The 16,464-nt window shown below is 43.1% G+C and overlaps 1 protein-coding gene across 6 annotated transcripts in view; it reads right to left on the reverse strand.

The window, feature by feature from the left end:
* Positions 1 to 16,464, reverse strand: part of APP (amyloid beta precursor protein) — a 237,348-nt gene that overhangs the window by 20,373 nt on the left and 200,511 nt on the right. For all 6 annotated transcript variants that reach the window (XM_037065134.1, XM_037065133.1, XM_037065131.1 and 3 more), the window contains one exon: positions 6,162 to 6,383. In XM_037065134.1, the coding sequence (XP_036921029.1) occupies positions 6,162 to 6,383 (222 nt within the window). The remainder of the gene's footprint in view (positions 1 to 6,161; positions 6,384 to 16,464) is intronic.

The following is a 16,464-nucleotide window of genomic DNA, read 5'->3' on the forward strand; positions in this document are numbered from 1 at the left end:
ATGGGCGACTGGCCATTTCTGAGGCTCTTTCTTCACATGCAAAGTAAAAACAATAACACAACTTCTAATTGTAGTGAGGAACAACTGCAAAAATTTAAAACCTGTTTCAGAAACTCTCAAATACTATAAAACCACACTTATTAACAACCCTACTTATGAAATATTCTATAACAGCTACCGTTATGAGCATGACTAACCCCCAATACTTTATTTGTGTATTAGATGAGAACACTTGAACATAGAAATATAGAAATATGGAACACTTGAAATATTTCTCTATATTTCATCTCCCCCTCACTCCATCTGCAACTGTATAGATTAAGAGACTTTACTACTTCTCATAAAATGGAGTTATTGAGCAATTACTGTACTTGTTGAGTTTCCTCACAAAGGCCCCAATGGTGCCTTGACTGAAGATGCGCCCACATGAAAGCGCACTCAGAGCCCAGGAGTAACCAAGGGGCGAGCACGTTGGTAAAACCATCAGAACGGCGTGGACTCGGAGGGACGCAGCTGAGCCTGGAGTTGAAACGTGGCCCGAAAAGCGGGTCCAGTCTTGGGGTCCACTTCAATGCCACCACTTGTTTCCTGTGACCCTGGGCAACCACATTCCTCCCGATTCTCCGTTTTGGCCCAAATCAACATGGCTCTTCCAGGGCTCAGATGTGCAGACATGCGAAAGAACCTTATAAATGACTAAGCACTTCAGGGAATACTGAAAAGGTGGAATGGGCAAAGAAAAAAGCCCAAAAGATATAACCCCCCCCCCCACACACACAAAATAACTATCACCAGTTACTTTTGGGTGAGGGGACCATTCCTATAAATTTGTCTGCTTTTTTTTCAAGGTATGTGTATTATTTGAAAACAGTAATAAAACCTTATCTTTTTTTTAGGAAGGTAAAAAACAATAATAGTTTTAGTTACTTAATCCCTAGCCTGCGTTAACTGTTTGAGGTTGACTCAGTATGAATTAATGTTGAAAAATTAACTAACCCTTGTGTTCAGTGGGTAGACAATGATACATTTAAGAAAAAGACAATTATGACATTATTGAAAAAAAAAAGAATACACACCGACAAGACAAAGTACTGCACTATTTCTCAACTACAGCAAATACTTTCTTAGTTTTCAAATGAACCATTAGCTGTTAAACTAGAAGGTGATTTCATAGTGCTCAAATATTCTAACTTGGCTGTTTAGCAAATCAAAATAAGAAAGAGATCACCTTAGAGAGCTAAAATAAAACTTAATCAGAAATGTGTTATTTCCCTGCCTTCAGCAAGCTTTGAATCAAATCCTTCCCTACAAGAGGAAACAGAATGATTGAAATTCTGGGATTTTTGAGTCTCTTAGTTCTGGTGCTGCTTGTAACAGACCAATTCTAAGCTAAATGCTGCCCAGCACGGCCTCCCGCCCTGGCCCAAAGTGACGGAGGATTCAGCAGCTTTATTCAAAGGGAGACCTGAAAAGGACTTTAAGGAAAGACTTCATTAAATCTCAGTTTCATCACTGACAGTGATTTGTCCATTGCTTTTTTTATGGCCCAGTAACAACGGAGCAGAAGGCACCTGGCAACTTCACTTTGCAAGTACGCACACGCAGCCTTACAAGACATGTTGTGCCTCATTAAGAACACGATAGTATTTTATGTGTGTGTTATATACAAAGAAGCTGCCTGCTGGCCACACGGACTTTCTGGTGGCCACCAGATTCCACAATGACCTTCTTGGCTGGCCCGCTCAGGAAGTCAAAAAAATGAACAAAGTCAAATGCTATTGACACAAATGCTTCCAGCCACGTGATTTCATGATCCATGAGAAAAACAGTCTTATAAACAACAGCTTCGCTTCAGTCTAGCCAGTGAGGTTTGGTGGACTGGAAAAAAACACAGAATAAAAATCTCTGCAGGCAGACTGCAGCTGGTTGAAGAGCCTAAAATATTGGAAAATGGTATTTGTGATAAGGATGTTTATTACTTTTCCAATATAAATTAAAAGAATGCCTGGGTGTCTGACCCTCTATCTGGACTTCACTGATTGTTCTTAAAAGAAGTAACACATTTTTGGTAAGTGTTTGAAGCTGTCATGATAAGGGCCACATGAACAATGACGCGTGAACAATGACGGGAAATCCTTTGAGAATTCCAGGTATTTTCAATAGTTGCGTGTGTGGGCACAGATTTGTTAGATTAACGAGAAACAGGGCTCTGGAATGAGGGAGAAAAGGGAGAGGAGTAGGACAGAAAGGGCAAGATTTATGTTTATGGAATCTGCAATAATTAATAAGTATAATATAAGAACAAACTCTGTTTCACACCGGTAAACCTACTTTTGCCACACCCCATATATAGGTGGTAGTCATTAATTTTAAGGACACACTATTTGGGCCATTGAGTGATTCTCCTTGAGAGGAGCCAATAAAACCTCTCTAATAAGATCCTGGTTCTGGGGGGGGGGGGGGCGGAAAAAGCTACCACCAAACATGCACTGTGTTGCGGGCACTTTGCCGAGAGCTTTACCTGCCATCTCACTTCGTGCTCACAGCCTGTTTTTAGTTAGGAGCTATTATCAACTACTTTTTTGAAGACTAGGAAAGAGCCAGAGAGGCTCTGTCATTTGCCCACAGCACAGCAGGAGTGTGAACCCTGATCCACATCATTCCAGGGGGTGGGGGGCAGTGTGGAGGTGGTCTGGGTGGTCACCGTGATGGGAGGAGGGAGGACACTGTTGGCTTTTGGTAGATGGGGACTGAGGATGTTGGGTGCCAGGCACAGGGCAATGCCTCCAACTCACCCTACACAATTTCTTATAATTATGATTATATGAGTCCAGAACCGAACTCAGTTTTATAAACAGACACAAAGCATTTCTGCACAGTTTACTAAAACCTCGATATTCCAGGAACTTTCCGCTGGGGAAATGGAGGGAAGACTCTTATTTATAGCCTTCTTAAGAGTTATTCACTGTTTCAGGAAATCATGTCCATTTGCTCACAGAGGCTGAATTGTGGAATCAGCCTGAAGCAGCACGCACCTGAATTTGCCGCATCCACGCGGGACAGACGCATGACCAGGCTGCTGCTCCGTCCAGCAGTTGTGCCCTAACACTTACGTGCTGAAACACTCACTACCCATTACATCCCTTTTAGTGATCCTCCTGCCCCCCCGAACTCTGTCAGCCCCTTCTATTTTAAGATTCCTTATTAAGAAGGCTTTTTCAAATGTCATAAAGGGGGTGTGGGTCTGATGACAGTGAGAACCAGAACTCAGCCTCTGAGACCTTAAATATTGTTGCTTCCAATACTTCTTTTATATAAGATTTTCCTGTTTGTCAATAACAGATCTTTTATATAAGATTTTCCTGTTTGTTGATAACAGGTCTTTATTTAATAACAACACCAGTTCTCCCAATGAGGCCTGGGCAAGGCAATGGTTGTGCCTGGGTCAGGAATCCAGAGGCTTTCAATCCGGGGACTTTGCCGAACCGGACATCTTGGCAACACCCAAGGGCCTGGAGAGTGTGTGTTTGTGTTTTCTCACACTTGCATAGATGGGTGCTTTCCCCAGGGCCAATGCTACAACGTGTGCGCTGTTAGGAGTCTGAGCCCAGTGACCGCAGACTGCTCGTGGGGTCCACATCTGAACCCAGGCGTGTAGGCCATCGCAGTTCTGGGTGTCCACAAGCCGGGTCGTTCTTGCCTTCCCCAAAGTGATCATTTGGGGAAATCCAGTACAGCGAATCTGAATTTCTTTGGATTACTTGACAAGAGGAGGGGAAGGAGGTGGATCACGAGGGCATTAGGATTTATTTAGGAAGGCGCTTTGGTGCTATATTATTTTGTCTTAAAAGGAACAATCCCTCCGTTTTCTTCCTAACCAAAACGGGTCAGTACTATTGAGTCCTATTGAAAATTTTTGACAGAAGCAGCTTGCTTAATAAAATGCATATAATTTTAACAGAGATCACATACGTGCCTGTGGATACATCTAAGTCAGGATAAAATGTCTAGGGCATAGAAAGGCAGACTTATGTAACTGTTGGTATTATTTCTACTATTAATATGATAAATGCCAATTTAAATCGACCTCGTTAAAGACGTTGAGGAAATATGCAGGCTGATATATATAAAGCAGTTAAGCTCTTAATATCTTGCAGAGTGAGAAAGTATCGGAAAATCTGAAATTCGGGCATTGCGGTATCTTCTAATGATACACAATGTTTTGTTACTCTGGTGTGCTGTGTGGCGCTGGGTCATCGTATTCCACTGCATTCGTTACGTGTGAAAAGTTAACATAAGCAGGACTTGGTGTCTTTGATACTTGCTAAACTCTTGCTAAATTCTTGCTAAATGTGTACAGTCCACATGTCTCCGAATTCCCAACACTGAGGAGAAATACTAAGCGTTATAACAAACAAACACAGGCACTCCTGTAAGTTCATTTTACTCTGCTGATGGCTTAGATTCTGAATCTCCTTCCATAAACTTTACCATAAATAAAATGATCACGTTTAGCCCCTGTATGTGCGTGTGTGTTCATAAAAATGATGTAGGTAGATGCCGAAGTAGGTTTTATCCTAGTTCAATGATGGCAAATATTAAATGGAAACATCTCACTTATAGAAACTATATATTTTTTAAAAACCCCGAAAAGGTCTCAAATCATGAGAACTTGCTAAGTAATTCTTTATAAAAATAACAATGTAATCTATATATTCAATTTTTTTTCATAAAAAGCTAACTCTTGGACATAAATGGCACACCAAACACTTAACATTATGGGGTATAAAGGACATTAAGGACAGCAACTGTTGATCAGAAACTGTTAGACTTCAGCACGGTACCTATCTCTCCCTCAATCAAACAGCCCCATGTTGTAGAGGAAAAGAGGGAATGTCATATATATTCAACTTACAAATGAGGCTGGGCATCTTCCACCCGCAATTCTCATCAGCTGCGGCACAATGAGGGTTTCCAAAATGTTTGCACCGGTAAAAATTACTTTAATAAGCAAGTTATCCTACTTTTTGATAACTAAAGTCCTTAAATTTTTCCCTCTATTAAGGATTATTTTTACTAATAAGAAAATCTAAATTATTTTATGGAATAAATAACATTACTATTCAGAGCTGGTATTAACACTATAAGGTTCCGTTTTTTGAAATTAACAAAACTAATTTGGGGTGATTACTCATGTTATGAAAATGATCTATTCTCTGTGATGGTTCTTTAAAAAAAAAAGCTCTCTGGTGCATAAAAAGTTCTTATATTGGATTCAGACCTAATCTGAGGAGGGACTGACTGCATTTTCACTTAGCCATATTACAAATATTACCACCATCAAAAGTTGCCAGTTTACCAAAGAAAATCACAGATATAATCCTGCTGTGTTTGCTGGGGAGGTGGACTGGGATGGGAGTAAAAGACAGAAAACTGTACTTGAACAATAATTCAATAAAGACAAAACCCACAAAAGAAAAAATATGCTCTCAGTATCTCAAAATTAGGGTGTCCTGTGTTCAAAATTTTATACTTTTGAACATGTAAAATTAATATGGAATTTTTTAAAAACCTGGAAAATGCTCTTTCCTAAATAGATATTATTTGAGCATTTCTGCTAAAAAATCTGAAAGAAAGCACATTAGCCAATGTGCAATTTTTAGACCGAGAAAGATTTTACTTCTCTGACCACTTAGGAAAAAAATACTTAGATAAATATGCGTTTTAATTTTGACAGTTGCCTTATAGCTCACTTTGGAAATACAAAATTGTGGAGCTCTTAAGCAAAATTATGTCCTAAGTGGTCCTCTGTCATTGCCTTCAACATTTAATGCAACCTGAAATTTAATGTGCTAGAATAAGCAACCAAAATAAAAACTATTTGGGGGCCTTCCGAATCTCCATTGATGCAGACCCCACTGAAATGTCTCTCTTCACTTGTGCACTGCGAACTCCACAATCCTATCACCCGTCTCCTTTGAAAATGGGCATTCCGGGCCACTGTCTCGTGAACACAACTGAATTCTGTGCTTTCATTCCAGAATCAACAAAATAACTCTCCATAAGAAAGTATTCTAAAAATTCTTATCAGAAGCCTCCCTTCGGGGCATCAGAGAGCTGTACGAACTCGAGAATGTTCTTGCTCCCTCCTGGCCTCTTACCTTCGTTCTCTGTATTGGCCGGCACAGAGTCAACCGCAAAAGGGTGCCAGGGCTGGAGATCGTCCAGGCTGAACTCTTCGTTCACGGGGAGAAGCTCCACGGTGGTTTTGGTTTCAGTCAAGGATGGCATAAGGGCATCGTTTCCGTAACTGATTCTCGGTTCACTGATCATGTTGGCCAAGACATCATCCGAGTAGTTCTGCTCTTTCTGCAGCAGCTCATCTGAAATAAGACGAAGCGAGCATGATCTCACTTGAGAGCCATGAGGCGGTACCGTTATCACCTCCATTTGACAGATGTGAAAACGGAGGCACATGGTGGTTAAGCCGTTTGTGCGAACCCACAGCCAGTTGGTGCCCAAGACGGGCTGTGAGTCCAGGGAGAACGGCTGAGACCTGGGCTGATGCTCCTGCCAGTGGTGAGGCTCCGGGAGGACTAACTCGTCATGTTCTCCTCTGACAGATTCTCCCAGTGCCCTAAGATCACTGCGGGACCCATAGCATGCTTTGGTGATGGCTTTGCCCTGGAGCGGTGGCAGTGAGCAAGGCACATTTCTTTCAAGCCACAGGACATACCCAGTGAATCCCTAGCCCTCCCTTGAACACGTTAAGGACCAGAGAGCAGCCTGACTGACTGGCAGCCTGCTCCAGTCTTGAACAGCTCTCACGGTTTCGTTTTGGACAGGCCTGTCTTCCCCAATGGCTCCCTGTGCAGCATGACCTATGTTCTGAGGTGACCAGGGAAACAGTCCCCTTGCCCTCTGCGTGTGGCCTTGCACACAGGAAGCTCTGCCCCAGCCTCTTTTTCCAAGGGCTAAACACCCCTTCCTCCCAACACGTCTCAGGTGATCTCAAAGCAAATGCCCTTGCCCTAATCCTCTGATGTTCTTCACAAAATATGCCACCAGTGACCTCCTTATCAAAGTGACAAGAGTTCTTGGAGACCACGGAACACTCCCATTTCATTACTGAAATGCATTTTAACAGAAAAAAAGAGCTTGGAATACGACTCTGTAACAAGTGTAATTATTGCTTCAACATCAGGGTATTACAAGATGTACGAATCTCCTATGTGTTGCCAAAGATTCACCAAGTTTTTCTATGTGATATATTTTTCAAAATCAGATGTTCATATACGGGAACTATGTTATTAACAATATTAATCAGAATATCTCATTTTCCAACTATATCTCCACCAAGAGTTTACTGCATTATATATTTCAAACTAGTCAACGTAGAAAATAAAGTATCAATGTTCCAAAAAAGAAAATAAAATCAGGATTTAAATTTGATTTGTAATATTTTGCTATCATCCTTCACATTCTCTTTTAAATCAGCAAAAAACTTTATCTAAAAAATTAAAATTCTTTTCAAATATATTAAAACTACTTGACAGAATAGCATTAAAGCACGAGATTAACATCCTTGCATGGAGTTGGTTTTATTGCAAGATATTACTTTAAATGATGGAATCCCAAGCAAATCAGTTCTTCTGAAGGCTACTTTGAGTTGTAATATGTACCCGTTCACTGCAGACCGCTCTAAAATTCAATACTGGATGCCTGCAATGACCTTTCCCATACAGATAAAGGCCCACTACATTTCTTCCAACTTTTTCACGTCGTACAGAGTTACAGGTGTTGGCTAGTAACTTAGCCAGAGTCTGCTTTAATACATTACATGGGCATTTCTTTTATATAAATCTTATCCTCGCGACTGTTAAGGACTTAAAATACTAAAGGAAAATCTTCTGGAATAATTTTTGCTGCTTATGCTCCATCTTGAGAGGACGTAACAGTCACCATGATCTGTGTTCGGCACCCTCGGGCACCAGGCCGTTCCTGGTGCCTTTGTGACACGATCATAACTTGCCCTCCTTCTCCGTCTGAAAGTGTTTTCACTTTGTCGTGCGTTCCCAGTACTCAGCTTGTTCCTTGTGACTTTTCTGAGTAAGTCTCCCTGTTCTTCTTTTCTAATCTCTTCATCCCTGTCATTTTCTCTTGTATCTCTTTCTGGAATTCTCTCTCTAGAAATCCCATCCACTCGGAAACTCCAAGGGCCTCCTCCCTTTGGATGATTCAGAAACGTGTTCCCCAGCTCTGCCTTCTCCCTCCCACACGAGCTCACACATTGCCAACAGTTTGCTGGCTCTACTCACGTACATCTTCCACGAACTTAGAGTGTACAAAACTGTGCTCCAGGCTGTTTTCTAATCACGACAGAACTATTCTACCAGCTACAGGTAAGAAACCTTCAGAACCACCTGTGACATGACTGTCTGGTTCTTTATGTCCCATACTTATATTACTGCCAACTTTTAACTTCTATTTCTGGATTCTCTTATTCATTTCTCACTCTTTTCCACTGGCCCCCTTAAAGCATCACTACTTTGTGCCTGGATGACTGTGATGGTCTCCTCATTGCTGCCCCTACTCTAATTTTTTTAAAAGGTTTTATTTATTTATCTTTTGAGGGGAAGGGAAGGAGAGAGGGAGAGAAATATCAATGTGTGGTTGCCTCTTGCGTGTCCCCTGCTGGGAACTGGCCTGCAGCCCAGGCATGTGCCCCGACTGGGAATCGAACTGTGGTTGTTTGGTTCCCAGGCCCGCGCTCAATGCACTGAGCTACACCAGCCAGGGTGCCCTACTTTAATTTCTGTCCTTCTCTGTTCCCCAGACCTTTTCCTGATACTGAGAAGTGGCCCTGCCCATGTCAGTGGCTCCTCCCTTTCTACTGACTTGATCCCAAGGCCTCAGCCAGAGGCTGGAGGCCCTCTGTAATCTGGGTCCCCTTGATCTTTCCACCGGTGAGGCTCACGCCTCTTTGACATACACTCCTGTGATATTGTGATTCACAATAAACAATGGATAGTTGGCCTCTCTTGGCAGAGTTCCTAAAACCCTTGGAACTCCTTAACTGGTGAGAGCTGTAAAGGGGCCTTTTGTTATGCTAATGACATGATTTTTAGAAGAAATCCCTTTAAGAACCAACCAGGTGATTAGAGGGCTGGAACTTTAGTTCCCCTCTTCCAGACCTCTAGGGAGAGGGAAGGGGCTGAAGACTGAGTTCCATCACCAAAAGCCAATGATTTAGTCCATCAGGCCTATTTACTGACACGTCCATAGAAACTGCAAAGGACAGGTCTGGAGAGATTCCGAGTGGGTGAACAGGTGCAGGTGCTGGGGGAGCGATGCACAGGAGCTCAGTGCCCTCTCCTCATGCCTTGCCTTACGCAACTCTTCCCTCCGGCTGTTTCTGAGTTATACAACCTTTTATAATAAGGCAGTGATCTAGGAAGTAAACTGTTTCTCACTGGAGATGAACAGAACCCTCGGAGGAGGTGGTTGGAACCTCCCGTTTACGGCTAGTCACCAGAAGCCCGGGTGGCAAGGCCGAGGAGCCATTGACTGTGGTAGGGGAGAAGGGTGGGCCGTCTGGAGGGCGTGACCACAGCCTCCCGCATGGAGGCCCCACCTTTCCAGCCTCCACAGCACGACGAGGGGGTTCCCTCTTAATCTCATCACCGGAATGCTTAAGCAAATGGCGGAACCAGGCGAGACATGCATACACATTCCATGACGTGCTCCACTGCCATAGGTCTGCAAGCTGACTTAAACACCACTAGCCCCGCTGACTGATGACTGCTTTCGTCCCCTCAAACAGGCATTTCCTGTTTGAGGTGGAAGGAGGACTGTACCCATCTCAGCCACGAAAGTAAAAAGGGAGAGTGGGTGACTGTCAGAGAGGACAGTCTTGCACGGTACGTCGTAAACTATTCAGGACGTCTTGGGTTGCAGCAAATTGTAGGGTCGCCTTTTCTCTTTCATCTCTTCCTTGTGCTGTTGGCAGAAAAGTCCTTCCAAAAGGCCATTCGAATGTTGAGCCCCACAATGATTAATTTTCCTGGTTTATTATTATATTCATTTTCAGAACATGAGAGAATGAAACATTCCAGAAATGCTATTTATTCAGGACAGAGTGAAAAGCACTTCGGCTTTTATTTTTGGTGCAAACTAGTGGAAATCCACATTCCCACTGCAATCAAACAAGCAGATTCGGAAACTGCCACTTCTGGCCATCTCATTCGGAAAAATAAAATCAGTGTGGTTTTAAGGGATAAAAAGAGGGCGGAAATGATGGATTTCCATTAGCTGGGGTAGGATTCAATTTTGAACAGTTCAAGGCAGCCAGCTACCTCTTGATATTATTAAGGGCTCAGGATTTTACCAATGGCTAACACAATTGGCACCAGGCAATTCCGCCTGTGATCAAAAAAATCCAGAGCCAAATATGATTATGTCATTGCTCATTCTGCGTGGGACTTTACCTTTGAATTCTGTGGTGAGACTAATCACACGGAAGCCACACTTCTATGTTGGTGGCCCTGATGGATTATCTTTTTACCCAAATTAGTGCCGTTTTTTATTAAAATGCTTTGGCGGCAAATAGTGGGGACTTCCAAAGCTTTTAAGCGCCGTCATTTGCCAACTGCTGTATTGCCTCTGGAGTTAATTATTTTCTTTTATAAAACCCAGGCACATGAGCATTGCAGTTAAAAGTGGAAATATTTAACGGAGTTCAATGAGGGTAATATGTAATCCACAGTTTAAACAATAGCAGAAATCTTTAATTTCAAATAGTAAACATCCAGCAAAAACCCCACCACCACGCCCTTGTAAAAATGTGTTGAGGATGTGTATCAGACGTACTTCATAGGAAAGAGGACAAAAGTACTTCATCACTTAGCAGTCACTGAAAATCTGCAAAATACTTAAACTGACACTGAAAGAAACACCCAACAGCAATTTCACCTTCCAATGACTAAAAAATTTTGTGTTTGTAGAAGCAACAGACTTCCATGATTTTAGAGAGAAACAGCCTCATAAGAGAGCTGCTAAATGGGAAACAGATGAATCCTAATCTTCTCTTAATTTTTCGTCCACTAGTCAAACTCCTTCTAAAAATTTAACTGCCACCTTGTAGATTTCAAGAAAAATAAAGTTTACAGATGTTAAACCAGTTGCCTTTTACAAGCTTGGGTTGTAATCATCGGACGACGTCTTACATGAAACTCACCTGGGGCGGAGAGGACAATTTCCCAATTGTGAGGGAGGCTGGGAGGCTCAGCCTTGTCTCCAGTGAAACAGTTAGCGAAGGTCTGAGATGGGGACTGGAGGGAACCTGATGACCCCGGGGCAGGGGCGGATTGAAGCTACGTTGCTGTTATTAATTTTTCTTTCTTTCTTTTTTGATTCTTCTGGTTCCTGGTACAAAACTGAGTGTTTATCAGCAATTTTTCCCCAAAGTGGAAATTCCCTTTCCACCTTATCTAACAGGGAATTCTCATAGGACCAGTTCTTGTCTTTTAAATAAACATTTACTTGTCCACCTGTAAGGACAGAGGATTCTCTGCCCTGTCCCCCACAACTGCCACAGCCGTATTGTAAGTATTTCTAAGAGGGATGCAATTTTTTTTTTCTGATCAGGAAACTCTACTGTAAATCTGTCATCCATTTTAGGTGTTTTGTTCACACCAGTACTGTGCAATCAGATAATCAGATTAAATTTTTAAAAAGATTTTATTTATTTATTTCTAGAGAGAAGGGAAGGGAGGGAGAAAGTGAGGGAAAAAACCATCAAGGTGTGGTTGCCTCTCACACACACCCCACCCCGAGGGACCTGGCCCACAACCCAGGCATAGGCCCTGACTAGGCATTGAGCCAATGACACTTTGGTTTGCAGGCCCGCGCTCAATCCACTGAGCCACATCAGCCAGGGCCACATTTAATTTTTCAACATTTAATTTTTAATGTCTGATTCAGGGTTCAGCATGTAACTGCCATACTGCACCTTCTACTTAATGTCCATGGCCCCCGAAACTCCCTCAGCCTGTGTCCCTTCTCTCAGAGTCCTGTCATCTACACTCCTGGTCCGTGGGCCTCCTATGCAAGCTGGTGGAGATGCAGAATCTCAGGCCCCACCCAGGGCTAGGGACACAGACTCTGCCGGTTCATGTCATCCCCAGGCAATTCTTAAGCCCATTATCGTCTGACCACTCGTCTTATGAAGGCATCACTGTGCAGTGGCCTCAGCTCTCCCCTTCACAAAAAACAGGCCTCAAAACAAAACAAGGTGTGAAAAATGAGGGTGGCCAAGAAACGACTTTGCCAGAGACGCCTTCCTCCAAAACACCCCAAAGTTATGTCTGCAGAACCCAATCGCTTGAAGCTATCACTCACAATAACATTTCTGAACCAGAACGACACAGGGAAGGAAAGACTCCTTACGAATTTCCTTTTTTGTCAGACCATCTGTCAGGCAGGAAATGAAACAGGAGCCAGTGCGGGGAAGTGCTTAGGAGACGGTCAGTGTGACTCAAGACTCTGAGGAAAAGGATGGACGTAAGAGTGCAGAGGGCACCAGGACTCACGCTTCACACTGCTGGGCTCTCCCCCACTGGAGACCAGCCTTCGCTGGTGAGCAAATGTACTTCTAGGAATGGACTCACTGAGAGTTCAGCAGAGCAGAAGCTGTTTGACATGCTGACCTGGGACCAGAGGGGTGGGCACTAAGATATTTTGATGAGTGAGACAGCAGTCCTATGAACTGTGTCATGCTGGGTCACCTTGACAGCATGAGACCAACTATACCAGTGACACCTTCTTCTGTGGCCTTTTTCTGTCCATTAGCTCATTTGCTATCCACTACAGTCTCTAGGGTGGGATTACTAACCCCATGGACACTTGAGCAAATTTTGACTTCCATCTTAAGAAATACATTTCAAGTTATCAAAGGGTAGAGCCAAGATGCGAGCCCAAGTATCCCGATTCCTAGTACAACCGTCTCACAATTCCATGAAAAAACCATTTTTTGAGAACATGGCTATTTCATCTGATTAGTAACCAATACTATAGAAGCGTACGCATATCCATCATCACAAGCATCCTGTTTTTGATAGATTTAGGAAGCGATGGATGCAATGGTATTGTTTTCTTCCCAGGAGGAAACCAAGGTAAGAGGTTTTAGCCACAGTCCAAAATCAGAGCTTCTCGATGGTGGAGCAGAGCCGGAAAGCCAGGTGGTTCCCAGGTGCACGACCACGTATGGCTCTGCGCCCTTCTCTAAGCGAGGCCTGACCTGTCGCCCCCACTCTGACAGCCCATCGGCAACAGCAGCTCGCCTCTGAACACCTATCTCCTTTAGGTTTCCCTTTGTCTGGGGGAAACCAGAGAAAGGGGCCTAACTATGAGAGCTACATGAACTGACATTAAGCTCTGCCGATTTGGAGTCGAACTGAAGGTAATTTAGACACCCTGGGATCTTGCATCGTTTACGTGGTTGAACCTGCATACTCAGTCATCCCAGATATCCTTGTCCATCAGGGTGCAGGGACTGGATGGCTTCACTGGCCATGAGTAGAGGGTGCTGTCACATTTTCTAAGTTGGGACTTTTTTTTTTACAGCCATCTGATCACAGAGTAATGCTGTTCCACAAATCTAGTTTTTATTTTGACCTCCGGAAAATTGGGTCAGCGCTCTTATTTTTAGCCACGCTATCAATCCTGGAGATCTCTCAGTCTTAAAATTCCGTCTCCATGTCTGTACCTGGGTTTATTTTTCTTTCCTAGTTTCTTGGACATGGCCTTTAAACGGAGCAAGCTTCGTCTACTTACGGCAACAAGGTGTCCCCGCAGGGCATGCGGCCACGGCCACACATCACCGTGAGAATGTTCCTTACTGCCAGTGACATTTTCCTGAGGTATCCCTTGCCTGGCTTAAGACTGAGGGTATGGAAAACATTCCTTTTCATTTAAGACAGATTTCCTTTTGACTTTTAAACAACGCAGATCAAACAACTTAGTTCTACCAATGGCATCAGTTAGAAATCAAGATAAAAGTCAGCCTGGCCCCCTGGCATCTAAGCACGGATGAAAGGGTTTCTTCCCGTGTTTACTCATGGACCTTGAGCCAATGTGCCCATCCTGTCTCTGACTACCTTGGGAGTCTTGGCTGGGCCTGGGAAGCCGGGAGCCTACGCAGTCCTTCGGGGAAAAGTCTTCTAAAGTTGACACAAAAAACAGAGTATTTACGATGGAAAGGAGTCTGAAAGTGTGGCCATGTTGAGGTTATAATTCACACATATAAATAAATGGCCTTGTTTTAAGGAAATACATAGGGAAGAATTTATGTATAAAGAGCCCATTATTTTCAGAACGTTTCTTTAAGTCTGGAATTGTGTTAAAATAAGAAGTTCAGTACTGTGGGGCTCAAACTGCAGGGCCAGCTTTAACCCGTGTATATCTGGATGTCTCCTCTGGTTGACATACATAGTGAACATGTATCTGTGACCATTAACGTAAACAGATAGAAGCTACATGGACTGTGCAAACTAAAATAAAAATTAATGTGATTTTTATGTTTCATATCCCTTAAACGTAAGCCTATTATCTCATGTAGTTTTCAACCCAGGAAGCAGTGGTCTCTTCACAGGCTAGAGGAAAAACTGGCTGTCTTGGGTGAGTGCAGAGATGTGTACTTTTACGGCTAAGCTCAAAGAGTTTCAAATTAATTATGATTAGGTGGAATTCCCTCTGCAAACATGTCTTCAAGAGTCTAACCCTGTGGCATAAGCGAACACTTCACTGGAACTCCTCTTTCATATAAAAATATAACAGCTGGTACCAATTGCAAGAGTAAGATAACTTCAGTGAAAACATGTAGAAAACAAAAGAAATTGTAATTCACTTGCGATCTCATCACCAGAGAAAACCAAGAGTAACAAAGTTTTATCCTTTACAGAATTGATATCTTCGTCTCTTCCTTTTCTCACTTTATGACCTAATTTTCATGACTGTGGTTGAGGAGAATAAACTTTGTGAGGTTCCTAAGCATATGCAGAGGCTCTTGGGATTGGCAGTATCAGGTTTGAAGACAGAGATGGAATCACAGTGAATTTTTCTCGTGTTTCCCTCAGCAGTATGTGTTTCTGATAGGTTGTTCTGCATAGTTGGTATGTTTTGTTGTTTCTTTGTTTTTACTTCTAACTAAGTTTTCAGATACGGAGGAAATTGGAAAAACGACATAAAATCTGAGATTTGCTCCACCTACCTGGGTCAGTATCACATTTAAAAAAACTGCTGATGCTTTCAGTGAGCATTAGAGAGTAAAATGAGGAAGATTAGTTTTGGAAAATACTCAGATGAGGGCTGTACTGCCTTTGCATATATTTTAACAGAGCCAAAGTCATTAGGGTGACTATACAATCTGAGCCCATTCTCTCCCAGAGCCTTCGCTGATGGCGTTGGGGTGGGTGTTCTGGGCATCAATCCACAATGTCCCCTTTCTCCACGTGAGATTTGCTCCAATTACGGGAGAGCAGGCAGAGATGACAAGATCACCTTTACTTCTGATGAGGCCCTTACTAGCCCACATGCTGCTGTCTTTGGAGTGAGTCACACACAGGGCACATGGCATGCCAAGCTGTCTGCAGACTGGATGTCAGCTTCAACTTGTACCCTAAGATGCACTTGAAGAAGGAGGGGGTCTGAGTGATGCCCCGACAGCTGGGGTCCCATACAACCTGCACACTGTTCAGTGCTGGTCCCGTGCGTTCAGCACCCTTCCCAAACTTGTGTCTGTTTCACCTGGGTAACAGATATCCTGGGGTGGACCAAAGGAAACCAAAGGGATGGGAAACAGTGACCGTCTCAACAGCTAGCAATCATTCTCCGTCATTCTAATTGATTCATCTCTGATAAATGCTTAATCGATGGAATTTTACCTTTAGAAGGATGTATAGTATTGGCTAGCAAGGCCAGTTAGCACGTAGTACAAAGTAAAAATTTTCAACATCCATCCCCAGTTAATTTCACTCAAAGAGCCTAAAGGTTTCTGCCGGTAATTGTAAGAGGAACAGGCAAGTGTGAATAAGCTGAGCACAAACATAAACCTATACACAAGGGAGGACGAGTGTCTATTCCTGCAGCAATCACAGCATGCCTGTACGCTTGACAGTTCGTTGTAAACGTTTATTTATGCAGGTTAAAAGGAAACCCACACTGACTTTCTATGCTCTTCTGCACACTGGCCTGTTTGTGTGGGTTTTTTTAAACACAAAACTTGTTCTGCAGTGCACAATCCTAGAAGAGCAATGGGTCTTTCTCTCCTGCATTAGCTGATTCATACTATCACTTAACCACGCATGGGGAAACCGAACCTGGTGACAGGAACTGGTTGGCATTCGGGGCTTGGAGGTGGGTGGAAAGTGTCCGTGTTCAGGGAGGCCTAACAGTGCAGAGGATGGG

Source organism: Sturnira hondurensis, unplaced genomic scaffold (genome assembly GCF_014824575.4).
Source record: "Sturnira hondurensis isolate 20B ecotype Veracruz unplaced genomic scaffold, ASM1482457v3 Scaffold0015596, whole genome shotgun sequence".
Taxonomy (NCBI): Eukaryota; Metazoa; Chordata; class Mammalia; order Chiroptera; family Phyllostomidae; genus Sturnira; species Sturnira hondurensis.